The sequence below is a fragment of the Psammomys obesus genome, unplaced genomic scaffold, assembly GCF_907164565.1.
Source record: "Psammomys obesus unplaced genomic scaffold, mPsaObe1.curated_primary_1811, whole genome shotgun sequence".
Classification (NCBI taxonomy): Eukaryota; Metazoa; Chordata; class Mammalia; order Rodentia; family Muridae; genus Psammomys; species Psammomys obesus.
The window spans coordinates 258,498-269,554 of record NW_026590341.1 but is presented as its reverse complement, the minus strand read 5'-3'; the positions used below and the strand labels follow the sequence as shown (position 1 = coordinate 269,554).

Sequence of the window (11,057 nt, the reverse complement as noted above, 5' to 3'; positions counted from 1 at the left end):
CCCAGCGTGGGCCTCGTGTGCAGGAACCGGGACCAGGAGGGCATGTCTGGGATGTGCCTCAACTACGAGGTTCGAGTGCTGTGCTGTCATGTCCCCGAAGGCTGCCCTGAGACCTATGGGACTGCTCCTGTGACATCATCCCATAAGCCCTCATTTCCAGTTGTGTCGCCCTCATCTGTGCCCACAACCTCCCTGTCCAGCCCTAGCGTACCTTCTACCACCACGCCTTGTTTCTGCAGCGTGTCGGGCCGGTTATACACTTTGGGTAAGTGAGATGTCTTTATGTAGTAGAATGCCTGTGTATGTCTTTGCTTTTGGCAGATGGTGCCAGAATTGCCTTCTAACATTTCTAGTCTCATTCCTTGACTGAGTGGGAGGTCTTGAGGCTCACAGCCCACTGTCTTCTGGGAAGCAGACTTTTTTTTTCAGGACCTCCCCAGCTTCTACACACCTCTCGATCTTGCAGGATCCATCATCTACAACCAGACAGACCTCGATGGCCACTGTTACTACGCATTGTGCAGCCAGGATTGCCAGGTGGTCAGAGGGGTTAGTGGGAGCTGCCCCTCCACCATGACGCCCCCGACATCACCTCTGCCCACATCTACATCTCCCGCCCCGCCTGTCCCTGCGAGGGACCGGTGCAATTTGTTTCCTCCAAGAACAGTAAGTCTCTCTCCCATCCTTCCTGGAGACTCCTGGCCCATTTGGAGACCTTTGTGTATTTGCAATTAAACCCCAGCTTGAGTTCTCATGAAGATCACCAGTTCCTGGCTGGCACAAGATGAGCTTTAGGCTTGGTTCTTTTATGGCCTTGCAGGGCTGGTCCATGCTTTGCAGGTGTGGACGTTTTTGCTGAGTAGTTGGGTGTTGGAGCTGGAGGTTAAACCTGCCCCCAGTGAGAATGAAGGTGGCAGGGGGCATGATGCACTCCATGGATGTAGTGGCACACGGAAAAGGGTGACGTACAGGGGAGGAGCAGTTCCACACAGTGAACCTTTATAGCCGTTCCAGATGTTTGCAGGGATGAGGTGAGGCCAGGGACTGGAATGGAAGCACAAAACACTGAGAACTGAAGGGTGGCCCCATGCTCCAGGACTTAGACCCACAGCTGGCTTTGTTTCTACAGAAAGGGGAGACCTGGCACATGCCTAACTGTTCCCAAGCCACCTGTGAGGGCAACAATGTCGTCTCCTTGAGCCCACGCCAGTGTCCAGAAGTGAAGGCACCATCTTGTGCCAATGGCTACCCACCCCTGAAGGTGGATGACCAGGATGGTTGCTGCCAGCACTACCAGTGCCAGTGTGAGTGGGGATAGGGTTCAGTGGGGGAGGGGGCATGACAGAGGAGGAGAGAATGAGGCGGACAGGAAAGACCTTCCATTATCAAGGCAGGGATGGGAATGCCAAGTGGGGGAAACTGAGTCGCAGAGCCATAGATCCCAGCGGGAGGAGAAGAGGGCCCTCTGTGTCTCAGAATCCCAGCAGCTTAGGAAGGATCTGCCAGAATAGTCTGAAGGGACCATCCATGTGCTTCACAAGGGTACAATGGTCTCAGGAGTTCCAGATTTGTGGGGGGGGGAGTTAGCAGGTGGATGAGAGCCAGTCTGTAAGCTGGCATGGAGGCCTTGCTCTAAGCTAACTGGCACCCACAGGCGTTTGCAGCGGCTGGGGCGACCCCCATTACATCACATTTGATGGCACCTACTACACTTTCCTGGATAACTGCACATATGTGCTGGTGAAGCAGATTGTGCCCGTGTTCGGACACTTCCGTGTGCTCATTGACAACTACTTTTGTGACCTGGGAGACAGTGTTTCCTGCCCGCAGTCCATCATTGTCGAGTACCACGAGGACCATGTGGTGCTGACCCGCAGGCCAGTTGATGGGGTCATGACTAACCAGGTGGGTATCTGTCACGTGTGGGTGGGTGGGGATTGTGTCAGGCTTGGTCTGGGATGGGGACCCTAATCCTAACCTTTCTTCTGCTGTGGTGTCCAGATCATCTTCAACAACAAGGTAGTCAGTCCTGGCTTCCAGCAGAACGGCATTGTCGTCTCCCGTGTGGGTATCAAGATGTATGTTTCCATCCCAGAGATTGGTGTCCAGGTCATGTTTTCAGGCCTCATCTTCTCTGTCGAGGTGCCCTTCAACTTGTTTGCCAACAACACAGAGGGCCAATGCGGTAAGCTCCGCTCTGGATATTGTCAGCGGCAGCCTCCCCGGGGCCTAGAGGGATTTCACACTGTGCGGAAATATGGTTCACATCTGCTTGTTCCCTGGCGGCTTCCCTGTACACAGGGAACCAAACTGGCTTCTGGGGCAGCCAGATGCACAGGATACAAAACAAGATGCCAGTTTTGTATCGCAAGATCCTCAACAAGAGTACACTGGGCACAGCTCTGCTGCCCAGCTGGCTGACCCTTGTCTCATCTGTAGGCACTTGCACTAATGACAAGAAGGATGAATGCCGCCTGCCTGGAGGGGCAATAGCCTCCTCTTGCTCTGAGATGTCTCTCCACTGGAAGGTTCCCCACCCTTCCTGCCAAGGGCCTTCGCCAAAGCCAACTTCAGTACCCAAGCCTTCACCTACCGTGTGCCCACCATCGCCAATCTGTCAGATCATCCTAAGCGAGTAAGACTCCAGGAAATGGGGTAGCCTTGCCAGCTCCATCTGCCAAAAGCTACAGGGTCCTTAAAAGGCTTCCAAGAGAAACGAGACCTGCCTTGTTCCAGGCTCTGGGCATGGTCTCTGGGGATCTTGTCAGACAGTGGTTGCTGCTGGGATGCACCTTCAGGGCTGGCCTTGGCCAGGTTGGCTGATCTCTGGAGTCCTCTGCCAGTTCCTCTCCACTGATACGGGCATCAGTCACTGCCTGTACCTGGGCAGCACCCCGGGTTGCAGAATAAGGGAGAATGAGGGGAGAGGCATTGGCAGGAAGCAATGGTCTGGCTGATGCCTTTCCTGGCACACATAGAGGTGGATGCCCCTTGGGTTGAAAGACAGGCTTATGGGTGCTGAATCATTGTCCAGGAACTCACCTCCAAGGGGCTATCACCGACCTAGAAGCCCCCACTGTGTGTGGTACCCTGAGTAGAATGGATGCACCCACCACTGTGTTTGTCTCTGCCTACCCACAGAGTCTTCCAGGCTTGCCATGACGTCATCCCTCCACTGGTGTTCTATGAAGGCTGCGTATTTGACTACTGCAATGTGTTGGACTTGGAGGTGGTGTGCTCAGGCCTGGAGCTCTATGCATCACTCTGTGCAGCCGAAGGCGTGTGCATCTCCTGGAGAAGCAAGACCAACAACACCTGCCGTGAGTGCCCAGCCCGGTCACCTTCCTGTCCTCTGTTGTAAGCAGTTACAGGAACTAGGCAGACAGTCTGGCTGAGGAGAAGGACATCCAGACAGAGGGCCAGTCTTTCCGGGGGGGAGAAAGGCTTTGGGCTTGTCTGCAAGAAAGAGGGTTATCAAGTTGTGGTATCTTTGGACTTAGGGCCTACGGTGTTAGCTGTCTTGGGCAAACAATAGAACTAAGGGCCTAGACCAGCAGTTCTCAATCTGTGGGTTGAGGGGTCGAATATCAGATATCCTACCTATCAGATATTAACATTATGATTCATAACAGTAGCAAAATTACGGTTATGAAGTAGTAACAAAATAATTTTATGTTTGGGGGTCACCGTGACATGAGGAACTATATTGAAGGGTCTGAGCATCAGAAAAGTTGGGAACCACTGACCTAGATGGATGGGAGGTTGTAGGTAGTCACTAAAGGCTTTTGAGTTGGTGTCAGCACTCAGCAATGGCTGGGGCTTGGAGGAGCCCTGAAGTGGGGGCTTGAGATGGCTTCTCAGGGGTGGCTTTCTCTCCATGCAGCATTCACCTGTCCTGCTAACAAAGTATACCAGTCTTGTGGTCCATCTACCCCTCACTACTGTTACAGTAATGATGACATCAGCAGCAGCTTGTAAGTGTCAGCACTCTGCCCAGGGCTGGCACACCCTGGGTACCCAATTCTGGCATTTGGCTCTCCTAGGCTGGATTCTTTTTTACTTAGGGGTAAAGGCACACCAATTCTGTTTTTTACAGGATCCTTCAGGAGGCTGGCCCCACCACAGAGGGCTGCTTCTGTCCAGACAACATGACACTTTTCAGTACTAATGATTCAATCTGCGTGCCTTCCTGCCAATGTACGTCCCCAAGGGCATGGAGTGCGAGTTTGGAAGGGCGGGATGTGGCTTGACTCACTGTGGTGGCCAACATGGGTGCTATTCTGGCTCCATCCCTGTGGCCACCCAAAATGACAGGACTTCTCTTTACAGGGTGTCTGGGGCCTGATGGGAAACCTGTGGAGGTAGGTATGAATGGTGGTGGTTTCTGGGGGCCAGAGCCTGAGGCAGGAGGTTCTGAAAACAAAGGCAGGGCAGACCTAGGGCGTAGCTTTCTTAGCGTGCCAAAGACCAGATAAAGGCAGGGAAAGTACTGGTGTCCCAACAGTTTCCAGGGAGGCCTTCTTCTCTGGGGCCTGCCCTGCTGTGTTCTGGAGCCGCGGGGTATCTCATGAGGCCTGTTCTTTCCTGGAACTCCTTCTTTCCTGATGAGGTGCAGGAGAGGGCTGCTCACCAAGCAAAGCCCCTTTCCCCACCTCTGCTCCTGGCCTCTGTGCTACAGGCCTTGACCTTCTGAAGCCCTCTTTCCTAGGCTTGCTGCACAGCCCCTCAGTCCATGTGGGACGTGACTCTGAGGCTTGGCTGCAGCTGCCCCTGAGCTGCGTGGCTCACTCGCAGGTCAGGCTCATGTGTCATTCCCCCACAGCCGGGCCGTACCATCAGCGTGGACTGCAAGGACTGCACCTGTAAAGACGGCACGCTGACCTGCCAGAGGAAGTTCTGCCCTGAGCCCACCTGTCCAGAACCTGGTTTTGTGCCCGTGCCTGTGGCCCTGGAGGCTGGCCAGTGTTGTCCCAGGTTCAGCTGTGGTGAGCCTTTGTTATTGTTCCCATACCCATGGGTAGGACTGTCCCTTGAGGAGTCATGAGTGCACCAGGTCAGCAGCCAGTTCTGTGTACACAGGCCCGGGAGGCAAGGAGAGAGACCACGCTCCCCAGGCTACGCACACTGCCTGAGCATAGGGACCTTACTGTGTTCTGCTCTGGCAACCTCCTAGCAGGTGTTTTCTTGAGGTGTGTGTGGTGGAGAATCCTCTGCCCAGCCTGCAGAGCCTGGTCCTTGGGTCCTGGGAGCTGTCATGACATCCTGTGGTGGGGTAGGCCCTGGGAGCAGAAAACAAGCAGATAGAGAGTAAGCCTGGCCCCTGACAGCTTTCTCTACCCACAGTCTGCAACTCCAGCTACTGCCCCCCTCCTCTGCACTGCCCGGAGAATTCTAGCCTGGTGGTCACATATGAAGAGGGAGCTTGCTGCCCGAGCCAAAACTGCAGCAGTGAGTACCCTGACCCTTGCGCCCAGTCACACCAGGGCCTGAAATTTCCCAGGGGGATGACCAGATGATGGTTGGAGAGGTGTGGTTGCTTTGGTGGGAAGGAAGCCTGACGTGCTCCAGTGTCTAGCAGCAGCATTTACTGATGCCAGAGCCAGGCTGTGCCCTGCAAGGCCCAGGCTACAACCATCGTGTCTCTTGGACAGGTCAGACTGGCTGCGAAGTCAACGGAACTCTATATCAGGTAGGAAGCAACGGTGCTCAGGCCTCAAAGCCTACAGGGGCTGAGTTCCCACTTGGGGTTCCCCACCAGCTCTTAGGTGCTCAAGTGGATATCTGAGAAGCTGGGGTGCTCTTGAGCCTCTGTAGACCCTGGAACACAGCTCCTGCCCAGATCAATGATCCAAGCTTCTGTGGAGACATAGCTTAGAGCAGTACAGTTAAAGCTGACCCCAGTATCCTTGAAGCTGCCAATACCTGGTGTCTTAGACCATAAGGATTCTAGCAGCTCTCTGTCCCCTGAAATCATTGCTGGCTATGCCATCACTTTTCTCAGCGGTACTTTTCCCATGCCAGTTCCCCAAGTGTATGGGTCACCTGACATAGAGATAGTTATATGTCTGTGCTCTGTCCCGTGACAGAACCTGGGTTGTTTGGTCTCTTCACGATGAGGTAACACCAAGGATCACTCTTAAGGAATGAGCCAGCTTGGTGGGCAGCCAGGGCAACTGGCCAGTCAGAGTGTAGAGAAGATCTCCTTCCAGCCTGAGCCCACTAATGCCCAGCCCTGACTCTTTCCAGCCTGGTGCTGTGGTCTCCTTCAGCCTGTGTGAAACATGCTTGTGTGAGGCGTCCAGCAATCCCCTTTCAGGTGCCTTTGTGGTCAGCTGTGAGGCCGAGCACTGTGACACCGGCTGTGCTAAGGTGAGCTCTGGTCCCGCCTCTCCTCTCATCATCCTGTGCCAATGGCCTGGACTCAGGCCGCACACCATTCTTCCTGCAGGGCTTTGAGTACCAGGACAAGCCAGGGCAGTGCTGTGGCCAGTGTGTGCAGAAGACTTGCCCCTTTAAAAACAGCAACAACTCCACCTACTTCTACCTTGTGAGTAGCTGGGACTATGCTAGGTGACCTCAAGAAGGGGGACTAGATGCTGGGAACAGCAGGCCACGGGCTCTGCAAAGGCTCCACACGGGCTGGGGCAAAGTCACAACACTCCCCAGAGGACTGCAAAGTCCCTGGTCCAAGTATAGAAAGCATGAAATGGACAGCATCTGTGAATTAAGCAAACAGGGTCCTGGGGGTACTGGATCCTGAGTAGCCTAAGTCCTGGAGACTCAGGGATGATCAGGCAGGATCCTGGGGATTCCAGACTGAATAGACAGGGTCCTATTGTGGGGCACCTGGGAAGCCATACCTGGTAGACCTATGCCTGGCCTATGCCAGTGTCTCTTTGGAAGCTAATAGGCTGTGGGGAGACAGAGGATGGGCACCCACTATTAATGCTGAGCCTCCTTTCAGCCTGGTGAGTCCTGGAAAGAACCCGGGAACCCATGTGTGACTCATAAGTGTGAGAGCTTCCAAGATACTTTCATGGTTGTGACGACGAAGCAAGAGTGCCCCAAGGTCAACTGTCCACCGGTAAGTTCAGGCTTCCCCACTCCAGCTAAGGAGCCAGCTCACCCGGAGCTGAGGGGGCGCAGAGCTGCAAGGCCAGCAGGCTAACCCCTCTCATGGAGAGGGTCCCCGCTCTTCTCGTGTGCATTTGGCCCCATGTCTCATTCCTCCATTTCTCAATGCCTCATTGCCTCTGGCATTCACAACGGCCCATTTTTGGCACAGGGCCAGGCTAAGCTGAGAGAAGATGGTTGCTGCTATGACTGTACCATACCCCAGAAGAGTAAGTGGGGATCTGACAAGGAAGGGGTTGAGCCCAGCCTGGACAACCAGGAAATTACTGAATGGACACTGACCTTCTGCCTCATTTCCTGTACCCCCAGAATGCTCGGTGCACCATAGACAGCAGATCATCCGTCAGCAAAACTGCAGCTCTGAGGGTCCCGTGAGCCTCTCCTTCTGCCAGGGCAACTGTGGGGACAGCACCTCCATGTAAGAGCCCCAGGGGACATGGTTCAGAGATGCAATTGGTGACAGGGGTGGTGTGGGGTTGTTTGGTCCACTCAGGCCCAGAAGCAGAGCAAACAGGACAGATAGAAGGGTGAGAAGGAGGGTTGTAGGGTTTCCAGAGGATAACTGGGAAGCCCAGGGTAGTGTCAGCAGGTTTCTAAGAGGCTTGGATTATAGTGACTACTTTTAAAGTAATATTCTGTTTGTGGAAGTACCTCAGAGATAGAAACCCCCATCGCTCAACAATGATTGCTGTGCATCTGGCTGCAGACTTAGGACATCTGGTGGCCAAGGGCAGCTGTGGTAGAAACGTTTACCCCAGGGCAACTCGCAAGTGAGCCAGTAGGGTCGTGAACATGGTGATAAGGGCTTGGCAATGTGCCCGCTGGACACAGAGCCTGTGGCAGGTGCAGGCAGCTCCCAGCAAGGCCCAGTGCTGAGCAGATCTACCCACAGATACTCCCTGGAGGCCAACATGGTGGAGCAGAAATGTGAGTGCTGCCAGGAGCTTCAGACCTCGCAGAAAAATGTGACTCTTCTCTGTGATGATGGCTCCAGTCGTACCTTCAGCTTGACCCAGGTTGAGAAGTGTGGCTGCCTGGGCCAGCAGTGCCATGCTCCGGGTGACACGAGCCACTTAGAGTCCTCAGAAACAGAGTTCAAGTCCAAGGAAAGTAAGGAACACGGCCAGCAGTCAGCCTTCAGGGCCAGCGAGGAGGTGTTTGGGCCTTCCCAGTAAACTGAGCTGCAGTCCTCCCGACACGCCACCAGCAAGTCCTCCTGAGGCCAGCAGCACACGAGCTGTTGTTCAAGTGGCTTGAATTCCGGGCTTCTACCTACCCACCACTTCCTCCTCAAGGGGGACATCGATCCCAGCTATTCTTGGAGGCGGAAGAGGCCCCTATTCACTTTTTAGGAGCATGAGGATCATGGATGCTATGGGCAGAACTCCATTATCACCAAAGGCTTCCATGAATGAACGTCACTTAGATGCGGGTATCAGCTGCTTGGCCTCACTCTCAGCTCATCCCTGCAGCTCTGTCCCCATCCCCACCTCAGGAAATGACTAATATGTTTTATAAATACACTCAGAGCATTTGTGGATTGTGTGTGTGTGTGTGTTTTCTTAAAAAAAAAAAATGTCCATAGATACAAGAACTAAAAGGCCTGAACAACAGGGGCTTATACTTCAGGCTGTTCAGTAGGAGTCTAGTGGCCCAGTGAGGGCCACTGGGGAGTTCTTTGTCTCTATTTGCTGAGAGGATATGTCCCAAAAGGTGACAGTAACTACACAAAAGCAAACAAAAGCCTGGCCGATGCTCAGAGTCAAAGGCATCCTGGGAGAGGACAACGAGGAGAGAATGAATGGGTGAGCGAATTAGTGAATGAGTAAGTGATTGAATTCGTGAATAAATGAGGAAGTGAGTGATGGAGTGGACGAGTAAGTGAATTAGAGTGGAGGAATAATCGAGTGAGAAAATGAACTATGAATAAGATTAGTGGATGAGTGGATAAGTGAGTGACCGATGGAATTAATGAATTAGTGCAATAGTAACAAAGTGCTTGAATGAGGGAGGGCGTGAGTGAGTGTGAGTGTCTTGGGTGGGTAGATAAGTGAACTAGGAAGTGAGTGGACAAATGATTGAGCGAATGAGTGAATGAATTAGTGAATGAGAAGATGAGTGAATGAATGAGCAGACGATGAATGAATGTGTGGATTAACGTGTGAGTGCATGAAGGCATGGATGGCCAAGTTGTTGAGTGAATGACTGTACGAAAGAGTGAGTGCATGGATGTATGAATTAGTGAGAGGGACCTGGAGGTGCCCAGGCATTGGCAAGCAAGTTTGGATAGCCCACTGCCCCCTAAGGCCGGAAGGGAGGCTGAGCAGCCCACGGGCAGCCTAGGATCATGCACGCACTGCAATGCAGTGCTCAGGGGCTGTAGATCTCATCAAGAGCAGACACATGGAGGGCAGCTGGGCGAGTACTACCAGAGCAGACACAGGGGTATGTGCGAAATGTCAGCCCTTGGGACCCACACGTTTGCTAGGAGGCGGGAACTATAACCGGACAGGACAGGAGATAAACAGCTAGACCTTGTTGGGTCCCTGGAGGCCTCCTGAGGCTCAGGGTGGGGCCTCAGACCTGTGGTCGCTGAACATGCATGGAATGATTAGAGTGGGGTGCGGTCAGATTCCGTGTAAGTGTCTCTGGTGTGGCGTGAGGGAGGAACACAGTTCCCACGTAGGTCTTTGTCTCACCGAGCAAGGCAGCATGCTGTTGGCCAGCACAGCATACATGGGAATGCAGACTCATGTACCCAAGTCCAACAGCTAGGGATTCAGTGTCCATCGCTTCTATTTCATGCTGCCTGAGCTACAAGACCCAGGCTCGCCTGGGTCTGGTCTGGGGCCCAAGGGGCCTGCAACCGTTCTTGGGAATTTGGAAAGCAGATTTTGGTTGTTCAGGTGTGTTTCTCCAAGCCACCACAAGGTGATGCAAGCCCAGCTCTGCACCTGTGTAATGTTCTGGATCTGCGCTTTCGCTCTTGGGTGGACTGTCCCTTGAGGGCAGCACAAGGTAGAAGTGAAGCCTTAGAGGGGACAGGAGTTTCCCAGGGTCTAAAGGAGAGTGTCAAGACAGCCCTCCAGTTCTTCCCAAGCACTCCCAGCTGACAGGCAAGCTGTGGGTCCAGTTGGAGAATGACAGTCCTTCCGCCTGTCTGCCTGCCCTGCCAGTCAAGGCCTGGGCTGAGGCACCTCAGGTCCATCCTGCCTGAATGTAGTCTTCAATGTAGTCTTAGGAAATCAGAGATAGATTCAGTCTCTATCAGGGCCCTAGGACACAAAGGGTTTTGTTCCAGTATGCCTGGTGTTGTGTTTCAGGCAGACAAATCCTATCAGCATGATATTAAGGGTTCCAGACTCCCTATGTGAGTCCTACAGCTGCCCTGCTTGCTTGGCTATTTACTTCTAGCGGTATGGACTGCACTGGGGCTTGATACCTGTTCATGACCAGTGCTGATACGGGTACTTCCTGGCTAAGACCCTGTGACCTTTTGTGCAAGTAGGAAATGTATCCTGTGACCCCTGAGGCTGGCTGGCTCTGCAGGTCTGCCTGCTTACCCCACTGACCTCTTAGTGGCTGCCAGTCCCTAATCAGCAGCATTGCCCCTGGAGAGGATCGGGTATCCTAGAGAGCCGCCTCTTCCTCTCAGAGTGGGGTAGTCTGCTGGTCACTAATCCCTTAGCTCCCGGAGTACCCGTAGGCCGAGGGCCTCCCTCTGCGTCACTTCTGCCTAGAATCATGGCAGGTGTGCTGGCAGGAAGCAAACAGATCGCATGCCCCAGGTGGGGGAGTGGTTACCCCCTTACCTGTACACCCTGCCCACCACAGCCTCAGCCAGATTGTGCAATGCACTGTTTCTGGAAAAGGCCAACACACACACACACACACACACACACACACACACACACACACACACA

The 11,057-nt window shown here is 53.6% G+C and overlaps 1 protein-coding gene across 1 annotated transcript in view; it reads left to right on the top strand.

The window, feature by feature from the left end:
* Muc5ac (mucin 5AC, oligomeric mucus/gel-forming) overlaps positions 1-8,309 on the top strand; it is a 27,179-nt gene extending 18,870 nt beyond the window's left edge. Inside the window, exons 32-50 of the mRNA XM_055606861.1 lie at positions 6-265; positions 467-666; positions 1,130-1,304; positions 1,655-1,905; positions 2,002-2,185; positions 2,440-2,635; positions 3,142-3,320; positions 3,884-3,974; positions 4,097-4,197; positions 4,330-4,361; positions 4,823-4,985; positions 5,344-5,448; positions 5,652-5,689; positions 6,247-6,369; positions 6,449-6,547; positions 6,965-7,084; positions 7,286-7,343; positions 7,444-7,552; positions 8,027-8,309. Coding sequence (XP_055462836.1) covers positions 6-265; positions 467-666; positions 1,130-1,304; positions 1,655-1,905; positions 2,002-2,185; positions 2,440-2,635; positions 3,142-3,320; positions 3,884-3,974; positions 4,097-4,197; positions 4,330-4,361; positions 4,823-4,985; positions 5,344-5,448; positions 5,652-5,689; positions 6,247-6,369; positions 6,449-6,547; positions 6,965-7,084; positions 7,286-7,343; positions 7,444-7,552; positions 8,027-8,309 — 2,767 coding nt within the window. The remainder of the gene's footprint in view (positions 1-5; positions 266-466; positions 667-1,129; positions 1,305-1,654; positions 1,906-2,001; positions 2,186-2,439; positions 2,636-3,141; positions 3,321-3,883; positions 3,975-4,096; positions 4,198-4,329; positions 4,362-4,822; positions 4,986-5,343; positions 5,449-5,651; positions 5,690-6,246; positions 6,370-6,448; positions 6,548-6,964; positions 7,085-7,285; positions 7,344-7,443; positions 7,553-8,026) is intronic.
* Positions 8,310-11,057: the final 2,748 nt, after the last annotated feature.